Genomic DNA, 18011 nt, shown 5'->3' on the forward strand with positions numbered 1-18011 from the left:
GAAGTTAAGGGGAAAACACAAAATTTCACCCAGGAAACCGGTGTTCGTGTCCCTGGAGTATACTTAAAGTCCAGTTCAGACCAAATATTCGCAACGAAACGAGTTGAAACTTGCAACTACTTGCAACACGTTTGTCTGCAGCGTTCTAAAACCTGCTAGTTCACACCAATGCGACGAGACGCTGTATCATCTCCATAGCAACGACTCTTTGTGCTTCCATCCTAACTTCCGACTTCCAGGCTTTTTGTAGCTAAATGATAATAAAGGCCATAAAAGTACACCTCATACGAATTGTGCATATGATATCATATGAACCCGTTCATGGGAATGTGTTGATCACATACACACCCAACCTGCAGACAGTTCTGTACTTGCCCACAGTATTCGGACCCAAAGGCGTCTGTTTCTTCAGAGCTGTGTGTGTGTGCGTGCGTGCGTGCGTGCGTGCGTGCGTGCGTGCGTGCGTGCATGTGTTCCTATTGGCACACAGGCCCAAAAATTGTTTGAATCTATTGTTCCAGGCGTTGCTTCCTGCGCTGTGTGTATACAGGGGGTGTCACTTTAGGAAACACTCATGTCTTGATTAACTTCACAGAGCCATGCCATGTGTGTATGTTCCTAAAGTGCATACCAAGCTGAGGCATGCTGTGAGATATGACCTCTCCATAATACCAGCTGACAGTCAGGATCCAATGAGGAAGTGGTTCATGATGTATTTTAATTTTATGGAGTGTGTCCTGAGAACAGAAGGATGCAAATCCCTTATATTTGGTGTGCATGTTTTAGTCCAATAATTAACAGTTATGTGTAGTTGACATTGCTGCCAACAATGGGCCCTTTTCACAGCAGCCATGTTGACATGTCATTGCAGGGCAAACACAACTGTAATAATCACGATAATGATGGCCCTGTTCCAATTAGGTTGGCCAGAGCCGTGGTATGAGCTAGCATGCAGGCGCTGCTCACTGGGATGCCTGTGACACACTAAACAGAATGGGACCATCATTACTGGGATGGATTAAACCTGTGAAAAACCCTGCTATGACATGTCAACATGGCCTATTGGCCACACATTATTTTCAGGACAAAAGCTGTGTTGGAAACCGTTCCCTATCACAGAAACAGTACACTATGTAGTGTTCTCAGCAGTTAATTTCATTCACCATATAGTCCACTATAAAAAACCACAATGCACAGCTAATTTGAGTGTACATATGATGTACCTCATCAATAGACGACATCAAACAGCTCCATTTAGGCTTCTTCTTGCACTGTTTTTGCATTTTGCACGTTTGTATGGTCAATGTTTCTTTATGTATCTTCATGTGCTTATATGTATTTTATGTCATTTGAGCCTGCCCTGTCAAAGACAAATTTCTGTCACTCGTGACAGACAAAGTATTTCTTATCTTATCTTATCTACCCTACATTTTTCTCCCGTATTCCACACGAAAATATATGGCAAATTAAAAATTTGCACCAAATTTGCTTCGGAGTAAAGTAAGGTGACCAGATTTCTGAGACAAAATCTGGGGAAATTTTCAGCTCAGAAACGTAAATACCACCAAAACAGGTAATGTTTTTATCTTTGTAAAACTTAAAACGGGACACTGCCCCAGGGGCGTCACTAGACCTAGAGCTGCACTGGGGCACAAGCCCCCAAGGGATCCCATGGGCATGCTCCCTTGTAAGAAAATGTTGTCTATTTTAACGTTAAATGCATCAATCTGGTGCACTTTGAAAAGAAATTCAGACTTGATTATTCTTACCTATGGATGGAAATATTTGTGCTGTAGCCTGAACTATTTTGTACTTCAGAATTTTAACCATGCACACACATAGTTTTTTTTTTCATATTTTTGCATTAATGTCACTAGGAAGCATACCAGTAGAAATATATATTCATATTTGTAAGTGGGATATATATAAGTAAGTGCGATTGTCTGGAATCTGGCAATATAATAACCATTATGGTGGGATATGCTGACTAAGCAATTTACAAAAATGTCTGTGCTGACATAAATAGTTTACATGAGAATACATTATAATTTTGGCCCAAAGTTGGAGACCATGTAGAAATTTTGTTGCAATTTCAAAACCTGATTACCCGGGAACCGCTTGTTGTACCGATTCATGTGTTGAGCGAAGAGTTTGTGAGATATTTCACAGAGAGTAATGGGTGTGCAGAGATTTATGCAGAATGCAAATATGATAACATTTCATGTAAGTTCAATGTTAATTTTCTCGCAAACCATTTGTCACAGCAACTGCCGCTAATATCATAGAAAACTGAGATTCTGGTTGAGGTGGTTGTGCAGATTAACACTTGCGCTATATCCGCATCACATTCTCATTAGGGGCTGGGCCCCCCTAAAGGTCTGATCCTAGAATCGCCCCTGCTGCTACTTCATACTTGTACTCCACTACACCTCAGAGGGAAATGTTGTAATGTTTACTGCGCTACATTTATCTGACAACAGATTTCTGCGGGGTTAACGTTAGTTAGCTCTGCGGGGTTAGCTAGATATCTGGCCAGCCAGTCATGCTAAAAGACCACGCTGTGAGCTGACTGGAGCTCTGGTTCTCAGAGACAAGAGATGTTTACAAGTACATGAGGATTTATTATTTATTCTCCTCTCTCTTGTCAAAGAAAAGTTTTACCAATTGATACTTGACCAAATGGTAAAATAGAAAGAACAACCCAACCCCATTTCGGTGCTGTTGTTAAGGTTTTGATCACTTATCAGCTGCAGCTGTCGAAGTTGCTAGGCGACAGGAGTGGTGCTTCGACGCAAACAGGAAATGCTCTGCACCAGACCGTCTCATTTCGGAGACCGCTCAGTTCGGCCTTTGTGGGCTTCAAAGCCACCAAAGGCTACAGCCTACATAGCCAGACTGAAACTGGATTCATAAGGCTCATTCCAAAATCGATATTTATAATATATCTGCAGATTTATGTCATTTTTTTAGACAACATCAACTCACATTTTAGAAATATCTCGTATATTATTTTTTAAGAATTGTTTACTGTGCAGGACATTTTACAAATAAACTCGTGGTGGACAAACTGTAAGAAACACTGTTTATAAGTCAGCATTTCTGAACTGCAGTATCTTGTAAGTTGCTGGCAAACATACTGTATGTTGGTACTGAGTTAATATCCGTCAATATATCATCTATATATATATAGTTATATGTAGGAAATGTGGAGATAATCTCCTGAGGCAGAACATTGTACCTTATAGGAGAGGAATCTCCACTGCATACTCAGCTGTTTTCCTGTTCTTTGCGTGCGTGCGTGCGTGCGTGTGTGTATGTGTTCACAAGTGATATTATTGGAATTTAAGCTGTAGGATGTTAGCTGCTGTTATATGACTGATGTTCTGTTAATGACATGGAAATCTTAAGCATTTAGACAACTTCAGACTTCCGAATGGACTCATTAAACAGATATCATGTGTATGCACTCCTAAATATCTACAGTTTCATTCTTCTCACAGAGTATGCTGGATGTTGTAGTGATTCACACAATCCACTTGCTCCACATGCTGTGGAAAGTGTGTGCGTGTGTGTGTGTGTGTGTGTGTGTGTGTGTGTGTGTGTGTGTGTGTGTGTGGACCACTTGTGGCATTAGAGGAATGTTGATACGTGCTGGTATTTGACAATATACACACACACACACACACACACACATTAAACACAGCGTGTCAGATTATGGCTGGAAAAGGAAACGCATCTCAGAGATTGTCACACCGACAAATCATCCAACATGTTTCACATTAGGTGAAGTGAGAGAAACACACCAGTCACACAGCAACCTTTTGTCTCAAAAATCTCTCTTTTTCTCTTTTCTTTCGCCTCACTATCTTTTTCTTTCACTCTCCTTTCTCCCCTCCGCGCCCCCCATCAGTGAGTATGTGTGTCTGTGTGTGTCCATGCTGCTGCAGCTCTAACTGAAATCACACTGTCTATGGCATCACCAGACTCTTTCACAACGTCAAACAATTTGTCCATCTGCAAACATAAACACCGCCTGCTGTCTCTCTCTGTGTCCAAGTTAACGGCTCCCTGAATGTTGTGTTTAATTTAAGCCAGACCATGGGGTTTTGTGTGTGTGTGTGTGTGTGTGTGTGTGTGTGTGTGTGTGTGTGTGTGTGTGTGTGTGTGTGTGTGTGTGTGTGTGTGTGTGTGTGTGTCATATCTCTGTATTGGACTTTACTGTAATGTTCCTCATCAGAATCAGCAGCTTGTTCCAGGTTCAACATGTGCTGGCTGTCCTAACTCTTTATTTAGCAGCTCTTAACTCAAAATGAGAATGTGGCTGTACTTTCACCATTTTGTTATGTTTACCATAAAAACGGTATTAACCTACTTTTAATCACAAATACCAACTTTTGCCTTCTTACAGGCGATTTAGAGTCCCTTTGTTTAGATAAAACAGGCTTAAGAACTCTTATACATCTGTCTTTCTTGTTGCTAAAGCAAAATCAATGTGCTGCCGGTTAAGATCTCATGAAACATGTTTCTTAGCCATGGCTGTTGACATGTCTTCGTTTTTGTACTATATGTGTAGGCTAATTGTTTTCTAGCTCTGTGAGTATTTTTATTTTTTATTTTGAGCGGAGCTGCTCGTGAATAAAGTTGCATCGTATCGTATTTGGAGGAGACAAATGGTAAAATTGTTGCCCCTAATCTATTTATTGCAGTTTGCAGGAATTATTTTTGATCCCTGCTTAGTTTCTGCAGTGAGAGACTATAACCTTTTATTTCAGCTGTGGTAACATTTTATTTCACCTCCAGAGACGTGGGTTAGATAAAATAAATCAAATAGAGGTTTGTTGGGGCGACCTCTAGCTCAGCCAGTAGAGTGTGCGCCCCATGTAGACTGAGTCCTTGGCAGTGGCCCGGGTTTGAATCCGATCTTTGTTGCATGTCATCTCCCCCCCTTCCTGTCTATCTGCTATCACTATCTAATGAAATTAAAAGCCCAAAACAAAATAGGTTTGTTTATAACCTGTCTGAATGTGACTGCACATGTTACTGCCCCTCTTGTAAAAATGTCATCACAACTGATGGATGAGGAATGATGGCCAATACTACAAGTTTCTAAAATATTGACCTACAAATCTGTTTCTGGGGACCATGAATATCAGACAGGCCAGGTGATATGTGCCGAATATTAAAGATGTTTAATCATCATTATCAAATTATGTATATTGCATCATATCTCCTGAACCAAACATGATAATACAGAATAGATGTTTTGATGATCAAGAATTACAATTCTTGCATGATGTTATATATGGATATAACATCATACACTGTTCATGTGAATAGGTAATGTTGAATTTAGTGACATTGAAGAAGGAAATGACGTCACTTTATAATGTCATGTCTTTTGCATGCATTTTGTGTAAACACCAAATAGAAATCAATGCATCATTGCATGCTTTAATGAAAAAGTGAACATAATTTTCACATATCACCTGGACTATGAGGGATCTTTAAATGGTTGATTTAATAGAGAATGTCACACTCACAACTGCTGATAACTGTCGAATAAGGTCTGGTGACCAGAGACTTGTAGCAAATATGTGGAGGATAATAATCATATTTTTGTGTGTGTGTGTGTGTGTGTGTGTGTGTGTGTGTGTGTGTGTGTGTGTCAGATTAGCTACATTAATTCAATTCAGATAGAGTAGGTCTAGACCACACTCTATAATTTACAAAAACCCAACAAGTTTAAAGTACATCCTATCCACTGTAGTGCTTGTTCTAAACATGTGAGACTTTTTGTAGATGAATCTGACGACTATGAAGAGAAGCAGAGAAGAGAATGGGTGCTGTGTCTGCAGCTATCAATACAATCATGTTGCAGTCAATACTACAGCAACAGACAACCACTCATCATATCCAGAGCTACACTCAGCTACATGAGGATCATAATCCGCTGATCTTTTCAGAATACATGAATTCCTGGGATCAACAGACAATCATGACTAGCTGTAGGAGTTTTTAAAGCTTCAACTTGTAGGGTTTTTTTAGGACATGGTGTTCCTGACATGTATAGAGAAGTCAGTGGGGAAAGAATGAGTTGAAATAAATCACTTTTAAATGGACACCCTGCAGCCAATCAGAATCAAGTATTCGCCCAGACCATGGTATAAGTTATGGGCCGGCTACATTGCATGCGTAACGTATGAGAAGCGGATGTTCCAACACTACACTTCCACTATAATCAATGAAACTGGTGATACTGGCCAGAGAGCAGCGTAAGTTCTATTTATATTTTTTATGCAAGAAATATCGTGTAATATTTACACAGAAATTAATCATAAAAGTCTCTATATTTCTTTAAATGAAACTACCGATATACAAGAAACGACTTAATGACCGTCAATGAGCGTATTGGCAGTTTCTTTGAGAGTTTGTTTTTATTTCTTGTTCCGTCACCTGCTTCCTCTGCAGCTGACAGTAGATTGATGTTTCACAGCGCTGTGCCAACTCCAAAAACTGATGAAACAACAATCCCAAAGCATGTGTCCATTATCATGGCCAGAACTTTCCTTTAATTCCTGATAATGGACACATTAAAGCCTCTGAACACTTACACAGGTGATTTCAGTTATTCTGGTTGATTAGACTCTGCTCAGTTTGAAGGGGGGGCCGGAGCCTAGATGTGAATTTATTAGGTCACAATTTCTTTCTACCAATAAGAATGATAAAGCTGTCCTGCCATAACATATGCAAAAACACTATACTGGAGACTCAGTAAGATATCACTCAATCAGTCTCACCCACCCAAACACACCCACACAGTCCTGAGAAGAGGTCCGACCAGCCACATTAACTGAAAACACCTGTATGGGTGTTCAGGGCCTTTATCCCTTACTTATACCATGGTCACTTTCCAAATAACTAATTTTTTGTAAGACCATCCCTTTCTATTTTCATGCAATCTAAAGATTTTCTTAAACAATAACTCTGTTTCTCTGGTAACTCTTAGTGGTTTGACTAATACCTGGAACAATCATTCCCCTCCCATTATGCAATAGAAACATTGTTCACTGCCCCTGTTGTGAGCTGACTGGAGCTCTCACTGAGGCCGCTCTCACAGACATGAGGCTTTCATTTCCCCAACTACGGATCGCTTGTTTAAATAACACAACACAAATGTCCATTACCAGATTAACGGGAACCTGTGCTTATCTGCCTTTTCCAAGGTAAAAAGCTTCACAAGCGCACTAACACACACACAAAACTATACACTTAGTTTAGATGCATAATATTCAATAATAAAGCATTTTATACATTTCTGAAGCTGGATACATGTGCCATTAGAAGGCCTGCTACTGTATGTGAGCATTTCTGATTCCAAACACAGTGACATGAGGCAGTAGAATTCTCAGAGACATCTCATCAGAGATAATCCTCTGATACTTCCCTCTCCCTCCTGACCGTCTGATTGAAGCTGACCCAGGAAATCTTCCTTTGATCAAGGTGTTTATTTGTCTAAAATCCCTCAAATGGCTTATCATGGGCAGTGGGTTAAGAGAGTTAACATTCACACGCACACAGATCTGAGGAATGCCATTTCTTGAACCAATTAAGTGACCAGTTTCTGACCCAGGCAACTCCTGAAGATCAGATAGAAAGAGATAAGGCCTGTTTTGGTGGTTTTAGGGTTATAGGATTAGACTGGATTTATTGAAGGAACTTGGATCAATTGGACTGCTGCCACATTTATGAAAGGTATAAGGCCATTATCCTGCATATTTTTATTATTTATTTAAGTTTATTTCATTCATCAAACAAACAACTGAATGAAAACACAAAATGCCAAGGAGCAGAAAGAAGATTAATCTTATATAATCGGCCCCCCTTTCACAAAACATGCATTAACAAAACAAATAATTGAATAAACCACCATACCATACCAACAGTCACTTGCCAAAGAATAAAAATTAAGACCATTAATTTTATATTTGAATGCATTTTGATGTCACAATTTAAAGTCATAACTCTGTTTCTGGTAACACCTGAGGGTTTGACTAATACCTGAAACAATCATTACCATCTCATAAGGTTCTTATGCAATGGAAAAGTTCACTTCTCCAGTAAATAGGACGAACCTTAGATACGACCTGGCAACGGGAGACATTTCTAGTCTGCTCAGCTCGTAGAACCCTTTGGCTCAGCTACGAGCCAGAAAGCTAACGTTATGGTAGCAAGATTCAAAGTCAATAAAAAAAAACTTATTAAAGCCGTAAGCTTGTTAAAGTCTTGCAATAAATAATTGGAGTAAACAGAGGCCCATTTATTTCAAACGGTGAACAGACTCTTTCAATGGAACTGCTTAGTAGGTGTCCATTAACACTTTTTTATCAGTGTTACCAGAATCACACAGATAATAAAGAGTAACTTAACACATTCAGCATCAATACTGCAAGTTAAGTTACTCTTTAAAGATACAACAAACCATTGGCTTATTAGCCAATGATTTGCTAACATGCTATCCTAAAAGAATAGACAAAATGTGTGGACTCAAACATGAATGACACTAATGGATGACAACAGAGGACAAAAAACATAATGTGAGATTTGGGCATTAAAATAAATAAATAGCATTAGGAAATGTGAGTAGTTGATGAAGCTCAGTGTAAGTTCATTCAGGAAGACTTCTATGCTTCACATGTCCGACCGGCATATAGCGCCGTCCATGACGATTGTGATTGGTTTAAAGAAATGCCAATAAACCGGAGCACGTTTTTCTCCCATCCCAGAATGCTATGTGGACTAGCCAGACCGTCCTCCGCAGCACCGTGGAGGAAGGTCTGGCAAAGCGAGACTAAGGCAAAATCAATGTGACCCTCCTTCACCCCATTCACCTCCAGTTCCCATCATTCCCAGCACCCAGGGTTCATCCATCAGAAGTCCCGCTTCACATCACATCCATCCAGATCTTTAGGCTTCCTTTATCCCTTCACCACCTCCACCAGTGTCTAGACTCCATCGGGGGGATATTCCTATATATCAGTGGCCTCTAAACCCCTTATAATTTAACATTGTGATGGAGTCTAATCGCCAAAGATTAAACATATTAACATATCATGCACCATGTTCATTAAACTTATGTCACTCTTAAATTAAATCTCTTCTGATTGAATTATAATAAGCAACCTATTGGGGTCTCCCAGAAAGTAGACTTCAGAACATACTCAACTTCAATCAACTTTACAAGCTACTATGGGTAACGTGTTTCCAACTTGCACATGCTGCAGACACGGAACATGGAGATCCCATTGAGTGCTGCCCATCTGTTGAATGTCAGTCCAAAAAATATCAGACTCACTTTGGATTGATACACTTCTCCCCATCTCTCATTTCCGTTTGGCCGTCTGCCATTTGGCACTGGTAGTGCACATTGGCGGCAGTTACCAGTAGTTTTACATGGATGATTGGTATGGAGCTAAAAGAGTCTCAATAAAGATAAATGCACACACTACATTCACATATGCACACACAGGATTCATACATGCACACACATGATTCATAAATACACACACAGGATACACAAATGCGCACAAAATTCACAAATACACACACAAAATTTAAAAAGCACAGAAGATTCACAAATGCATACAAAATTCATAAATGCACACAAAATTCAGAAATGCAAACAACATTTACAAATGCACACAAGATTCAGAAATGCACAGGACATGATTCAGAAATGTTTTTCTGATGCACACACAAATATCTTGATTTACAAACTGCTTGCAGTCTGTGAACAAGCATTTGTGTGTGAATTTTGAGACTGCCCTGACTTGGCTCGACACACAAATGCCTTTTTTTAAACAGGGAATGATCTACAACCAATCAGATATCTCCCTTGTTTTAGCCAATCACAAGAACGCACCCCACGTGGGGGATTGTTTACTTATAAGCCAATCACATGAACGCGTTCACACAGCGCTATATGAATGTGGGTGGAGTGGGTCATTCTCGTAGTAATTCACGTTACGTAATGTTATGCTCAACTTCAGGAGCTCCACACAGTCTGAAGAGAAAGCGGCAAACTCCATACCCAGTGAAAGTCACCGTTTCTCAGTTATTGGACGACCGGGGCTCGGGGCTCCGCGGAGCTCCAGAGCTGGCTGGCTGCCAGCTGCCGGCATAACTTTCGTATATTTACAGTTTGAATTTCGTCATGCCACTTATAGAACATCTACCCCAAGGTCTTATAAAGCTACCTATGGTGTCCGATTTCAATTTAATCCATTTTGTGAACATTAGGGGTCTCCTTAGGAGGAGCTGCTAGCTAGGCTAGCTATGTGTCCCATTTAATCCTATGGGAAAGATCGTTGCTACACTTTCGGCATAATTTTCGTATATTTACAGTTTGAATTTCGTCATGCCACTTATAGAACATCTACCCCGAGGTCTTATAAAGCTAACTGGTGTCCGATTTCAATTTAATGCATTTTTGTGAACATTAGGGGTCTCCTTAGGAGGAGCTGCAAGCTAGGCTAGCTATGTGTCCCATTTAATCCTATGGGAAAGATCGTTGCTACACTTTCGGCATAATTTTCGTATATTTACAGTTTGAATTTCGTCATGCCACTTATAGAACATCTACCCCAAGGTCCTATAAAGCTAACAATGGTGTCCGATTTCAATGTAATGCTTTTTTGTGAACATTAGGGGTTTCGTTTCAGAGGTCTAAGAGGAGGCTAGCTAGCTCGCATTGATAGAGCTCCATCCAGCCGCAGGCTCTATCAATGAGACTCGCGGACAAGAGGCGTTTATTTCTATGATCGTTTGTTTAAATAACTCAACACACATATCCATTATGAGATTAACTGGAACCTGTGGTAAGAGATTGCGGGTGTAACAAGCTCGCTGACCGCGCTCTCACTCACACACAGCGGCCATTTAGCAGGAAGAGAGGAGCTGCAGGCCCTGGAGCTCTGTCAGGGCAGCGGCATTTGGTAGTCCATTAACCCAAAAAACGGTGACTTTGCGTGGGTATGGAGTGCCGTGGGCTGCCAGCCGTGACGGAGCTCCATCTACCTCCCAGCAGGCCGGGCAGCGAGGCAGCAACACAGGCAGCACCGGCCGCTGAACTCACAGTCCGACACACAGTCGGACAAAATTTGCAATTAGCCATCAATTTTCGTAAAACGGTCCATATTTGACCTCTACATAGTTGATTTCTCCCCTAAAATGTTGTCAGAAGTGAATTTAATGATGAATAAGATGGTGAAAATTGTCCCATTCTTGGTTGTTGCTGCAAGTTCCGAATTGGCAGTGACTTATAAGTTCGACCAATGACTCCTACACCACATTCATATAGCGCTGTGTGAACGCGTTCATGTGATTGGCTTATAAGTAAACAATCCCCCACGTGGGGTGTGTTCTTGTGATTGGCTAAAACAAAGGAGATATCTGATTGGTTGCAGAACATTCCCTGTTTAAAAAAAGGCATTTGTGTGTCGGGCCAAGTCAGGGCAGTCTCAAAATTCACACACAAATGCAGTGAAGTTCACAGACCGCAAGCAGTTTGTAAATCAAGATATATTTGTGTGTGCATCAGAAATACATTTCTGAATCTTGTCCTGTGCATTTCTGAATCTTGTGTGCATTTGTAAATGTTGTTTGCATTTCTGAATTTTGTGTGCATTTATGAATTTTGTATGCATTTGTGAATCTTCTGTGCTTTTTAAATTTTGTGTGTGTATTTGTAAATTTTGTGCGCATTTGTGTATCCTGTGTGTGTATTTATGAATCATGTGTGTGCATGTATGAATCCTGTGTGTGCATATGTGAATGTAGTGTGTGCATTTATCTTTATTGAGACTCTTTTAGCTCCATAGATTGGTGAGAGCTGGAGGGATTCAGTTGTCCTGAACAATTAATTCTCATGCGCAGCTTGATTACAATGGGAATTAAACAGGTCAATGTTAATTATGCTCAAATTGGCCAATTGGGCCAATGAAGGGTGTTTATTAGTGGCAATGGTAGCACAAGAGACTTTACTTGGAGGCATTGGATTGGCTTCATATTAAAACCTTGTTTATTGGAGCTATACATTGGATAGAACTAATAAATACTGCTGTCATGAGTTATTTTTCTTTGTCTTTTTGTCTTTTCTCTCTGTCCCTCTCTTTTAAAGGTGTCCAATAGCCAACAGGACATGTCCTCCTGGTCAGTCTTGGAGCAGCAGGGAGTGTCGGTGTGTCAGCATGACCGCCCATGTGCACCACAACCCCCCTCCTCCACCACTGCCCCCTCCACGGCCCTCCCAACAGCGCCTTGGTGAGTGCTTGCACATTTGCACACAGGCAGATTTATGTTGTGTCTTGTAATTTCATCAGAAAACATTGTAGAGGAAATTGTGCTTGTTTATTTTTCCTGCAGTAGCCTAGACAAAAAGACAAACGAGGGGGAAACCAACAATTACAGCTGCTGATAGGTATACAGTAGGTCTAATAGCTGCCAACAAAGTCAAGACTAGTAATAAGCAGAGTAGATGGCAGAGCTATTGCAAGCTGTCTGTCTGTGTGTGTGTGTGTGTGTGTGTGTGTGTGTGTGTGTGTGTGTGTGTGTGTATGTGTGTGTGTGTGTGTGTGTGTGTGTGTGTGTGTGTGTGGTCATGTGAATTTGTCCTTATTTTTGTAAAACCTAAATAGATGTAATTAAAGATGTCGACAGGAAAATAGCCTTTAATGTGCTAACACTATGATGACATCAGCTGCTGTTTACACAGCACAAGCTGCATTCCTTAAATCCACCTCTCTGCTCAATGCACCACAACTAATGGAAGCCCTCATGTGGGAAATCTTTAACCAGCATGGTGGGGGAGCCAGCTTTATACATGTAGCAAAGCGTCTTCTCAGTTGGCAAGTAGCCTTTCTCCAACCAAAACTATAGTTAAATCATTCCACCAACTAGTAACCATGGATTACCAGAACCATGTAGGATGCCATAAACACATGCACTGCAGCCTACACATTAGGACTGCAGTCTGGAAACATGAACAGTTAGAAAGCAGCAGCCTCAATGGAGAAGAGCAGTAAAGGAGGCAAAACAGGACTACGGGAAGAAAATGGAACTACAATTCCAGAAGAGCAACCCCTGAAGCATGTGGCAAGGTCTAAGAACTATGATGGATTACAAGGATGACAACAACCTACTCATGAATGTCAGCAAGACTAGAGATGATAGTGGACTTTGGGAAGAAGCAGGGAAGGAACTACAGTATGCCCGCTGTATATAAACGGGTCCTCAGTGTAGGGAGTGGACAGCTACAAGTCCCTCGGTGTCCACATCAGCGTGAGACTGACGTGGGTGCTGCATACTGACTCAGTAGTAGGAAGGCAAGGCAGACACGGTTCCCCCTTTAGACGCTTTAGCGTCCTTACAAAGATCATCACTGCCTGGTACCGAAACAGTACCGAACAGGACCGCAAGGCCTTGCAAAGAGTGGTTCATTTGGTTAAACATCCAATAGGCGGTGCTCTACCCTGCCTAAAGGATATTTACACCAGGCGCTGCAAGAAAAAGGCTAGGAGAAACGATAAAGGTGAAAACCACAGCCTTTTGTCCCTGTTGAGGTTGGTAGCAGGTAGAGGATACACCAGGCCAGCACTGAGAGGCTCAGGAGGAGCTTCTACCCTCAGACCTTTAGGATCCTAAACAAGGACACTGCCTAATGCCTAATTTATACTTCTGCATCATCTTCTGGGGGCTGGTGCAGGCATCTCTCGCGCGCGCTATAGTACTTTAGCAGATCGGGCATAGCACATGTGTTACTAGAATCCATAAACCCTGATGTCCAATCAAAGTTCTGTGTTGTCTGCAGTGCCAGGAACATAATCAAATTCATACACACATATTTATCACTATTCCTTCATCCCTATTATTTTTTTTATGTACAAGGAAGGAACTGACGGGATATTTCACTAGAATTGTATTTTATATGATTTCATGTGACAAATAAATGATTGATTGATTGATTGATTGATTGATTGATTGATTGATTGATGGTGAGAAAGGAAAAGGGCATTGGATATCGCATTGCTGTCTTTTCTAAAGAAGTGAGTCTTTTGCCCTTAAAGTTTACAAAATTCAGTCGGTGTGAGGTAAATTATCACTCCCACAGTTGCCTTGAGTCTTCATGCAGATCCCTATCCAAAGCAACTACAGTGTAATATCACCTGGAATTGTGTGATGACTATAGCTGTGACCGACAGATCCCTTTGACCATCGCCCATTTAATCATGGACTCTTTGCTTGATGACACAGCATTGATAGCAGAGCTAGACCGATTGGCCTGGCTGATCTTATTGCAGATACATCTGTATCATGTATATGTTGGCCGGTAAGTAACAAGAAATTGCGGTACAGAAATACCAAACTAGGTTTGAGGTAATTAACAAACATATTCCGATAGCGATATCAGTACCAGACAAAAATATATTTTTTTCTAATTTAATACTACTGTTATGGATAATTTTAATTGCCAAAATGCAACATGTCTTTGTCTGCTCATTTGTGATAACAGCTACTTTGAACCGTGCAGTATTTGTTGAGTCCAATTTGGAACAAGAAGGCCCGTAGCCAACCTATTCAATTCAATTCAATTTTATTTATAGTATTAATTCATAACAAGAGTTATCTCAAGACACTTTACAGATAGAGTAGTTCTAGACCACACTCTATAATATACAAGGACCCAACAATTCTAGTAATTCCCCCAAGAGCAAGCATTTAGTGCGACAGTGGCGAGGAAAAACTCTCTTTTTAGGAAGAAACCTCGGACAGACCCAGGCTCTTGGTAGGCGGTGTCTGAAGGTGCCGGTTGGGGGTGTGATGAATAGTGGCAACAGTCACAATAAAAGATAATGGAACAGTGACTAGAAAAAGTAGTTGTAATAGTTCATGGCAGGGCACTGCAGGGCGTTACAGGACGTACCAGGACACAGCAGAGCATAGCAGGACACTGAAGGGCACCGCAGAGCGTAGCAGGGCGTGCAGCAGGACCATGTCGACAGCTGCAATCATGATTTTGGTGCCATCCTAACCCAAGGAAACATGCTGGGCGAAAAAAAGAAGCAGTTGGAGCGGGGTAGGCGGGCGCTGCAACTCCTCACTCCCTAACTATAAGCTTTATCGAAGAGTAGAGTTTTAAGTTTACTCTTAAATGTGGTGATGGTGCCTGTCCCCCGAATCCAGACTGGGAGCTGGTTCCACAGGAGAGGAGCCTGATAGCTGAAGGCTCTGGCTCCCATTCTACTTTTAGAGACTCTAGGAACCACAAGTAACTCTGCATTCTGGGAGCGCAATGCTCTAGTGGGACAATAAGGTACTATGAGCTCTTCAAGATATGATGGTGCTTGACCATTTAGAGCTTTGTAGGTCAGAAGAAGGATTTTAAATTCAATCCTGGATTTTACAGGAAGTCAATGCAGAGAAGCTAATACAGGAGAAATATGATCTCTTTTCTTAGTTCTTGTCAGAACACGCGCTGCAGCATTCTGGATCAAAGGAGAGTCTTAAGGGTTTTATTTGAGCATCCTTATAATAGGGAATTACAATAGTCCAGCCTGGAAGTAACAAATGCATGGACTAGTTTTTCAGCATCGTTTTGAGACAGGATGTTCCTAATTTTGGCAATGTTTTGAAGGTGAAAAAAGGCTGTTCTAGAGGTTTGTTTTTAGTGGGCGTTAAATGATATATCCTGATCAAAAATAACTCCTAGATTTCTGACAGTAGTGCTGGAGGCCAGGGCAATACCATCCAGAGTAGCTATATCTTTGGATAATGAGGTTCGGAAGTGTTTAGGGCCCAGCACAATAACTTCAGTTTTGTCTGAGTTTAAAGCAGCCATATTATGCTCATTTTCAGGTTCATAATTGTATTTTAAGGTTGTATCAGAATAAGTTTACATGGTTTAATTTTCAAAAAACACCATATGTTTGTTGTACTGCAGTGCTCTCTCTCACTGCTGCAGATCCTCTTTTCACCTGGTCTCTGTTTTAGCTACAGAGTGAGACCTCTTTTCTTCTTCTTCTTCTGTACTATCTTTGATTGCACTGCACATGCCCAGTAGCTCAGATGTAGATCATGTCAGCTGGCTAGCTCCATAGACAGTAAAAGAAAGGCTGTTTCTACAACTTTGGTCAGTTACAAGGCAGGATTAGCTGGGAGACTTCTAAATGAGGGCGCACATATAAGTAGTTCTTTTGTAGATTATGGTGAACTTGTGTGTGTTGTAGCAGTGCTTTGCTACTGAGAACGAGGTAGCATGCTAGCGTTAGCATGCTAGCGTTAGCATTAGCGTTAGCATGCTAACGCTACGAGCTAATGGTTGCGGTTAGCCTGCTTGTTTCGGCTTGTGACGTCACAAGCCGTGCCGATTTTGAACAGCTCTCCCAGAGACTGAAGGCAGGACACATTCAGAAACTGTATCTCACTCTAAACAGCATGGATGGATTTTTTTCAAAGTTTGTATGTGTGTGGAAGCACCAGAGACACAACATAACACCCCAAATCCCAGAAAAAGTGATTTTTTCATAATATGGGCACTTTAACATAACATGACATGTAGGTCATCCATGATTTTATATTTTCGATGCATGCTGGAAGTTTGGCTAACTGACTGGTTTCGTCTGGCTTAATTGATAGGTATAATTGGGTGTCATCCGTGTAACAATGAAAGTTAATTGAGTGTTTCCTAATAATATTGCCTAGAGGAAGCATATATAAGGTGAAAAGAATTGGTCCAAGCACTGAGCCTTGTGGAACGCCATGGCTAACTTTAGCGTGCCTGGAGGAATCTAAGTTAACATTAACAAATTGAGATTGATCAGATAAATAGGACTTAAACCAGCTTAGTGCGATTCCTTTAATGCCAACTAAGTGTTCCAGTCTCTGTAACAGGATGGTATGGTCAATAGTAGGGATGCGCCGATCCGACTTTTTCAGTCCTGTTACTGATACCGATGCCAGGGCTTTGTGTATCTGTCGATACCCGATACCGATCCGATACTGTTGTTGAATTAATAATAAACTTTTGCACCTTATACCTTCCTTCCACCATGTGGAAGAGACTAAAGGCACCAGACTTTCCTAACTAAACATTACTTTCCTAACTAAGACAAAATAACATAGATGTAATGTATTGAATTCTTATTTATTTGTTATTTAAAAACAATTGTGCATTCAAATTGAAAATATAATGTAATCAAACTTCTTAAAATTAATTTAAATAAATAACAATAATGGGCCTTTATATAGGTTTAAATGGCTTATTCTACTGTCAGGAGTACATAGAATATCACAAAAACATTGTCATGTTTACTAAAAGCTTTGATTACTAAAGGGTTTGCTTGGCTCATCAACATTATACAATAACGTTAATATGAAGGAGAATCCATCAAACAGTTACAGAATCTAAACTATTTTTTTTTCTGCAAACTAGTAAAATTAACAACTTTAACATTGTTTCCCTTTCAAAACAAAATAGTTGTAAGCTAGTTGTATAAACACTACCTTGGCCACAGGTAAGTTAGGTTGTAGCGTGGTTGTAGTGGCCGACTGAACGTAGCTCCGCTGTCAGCCTCCTTCGCTGTTTGAATAATGCTTGTAGGTTGGCGGACATATTTCAGCGAGGCAAGGCATCTTAAATCCAGTGTTTTAATCATTGCTCTGAACCCGTCTTTCTCAACGGTCTGTTACAGGGACCGTAATTGGATTGCGTTCATAATGTTGCTCTGCTGCATGCTTGAAGTGACATGTCTTTAACGTTAGCACTGTAACGTTAGCACGGTAACGTTAGCACAGCCGAGTAACGTTAGAGCGACAGGCAACAACAGTGGCTAAATTATGTCAGATTTTTTAGAAACAAAAAACCTTGCAACAACAGACAGTTGCTCTCTTGAGCATACAATGTTCTTGTGTATCTCCGGTCTTTCTTCATCCTCTAACTTTCTTCTCTGTTCTTGAAT

At 40.8% G+C, this 18011-nt stretch overlaps 1 protein-coding gene across 1 annotated transcript in view; it reads left to right on the forward strand.

Moving 5' to 3' along the window:
* The window catches only part of vegfc (vascular endothelial growth factor c), a 138256-nt gene that overhangs the window by 91611 nt on the left and 28634 nt on the right, over positions 1-18011 (forward strand). The window contains exon 5 of the mRNA XM_031319747.2: positions 12176-12318. Coding sequence (XP_031175607.1) covers positions 12176-12318 — 143 coding nt within the window. The remainder of the gene's footprint in view (positions 1-12175; positions 12319-18011) is intronic.

This window comes from Sander lucioperca, chromosome 4 (genome assembly GCF_008315115.2).
Source record: "Sander lucioperca isolate FBNREF2018 chromosome 4, SLUC_FBN_1.2, whole genome shotgun sequence".
NCBI lineage: Eukaryota > Metazoa > Chordata > Actinopteri > Perciformes > Percidae > Sander > Sander lucioperca.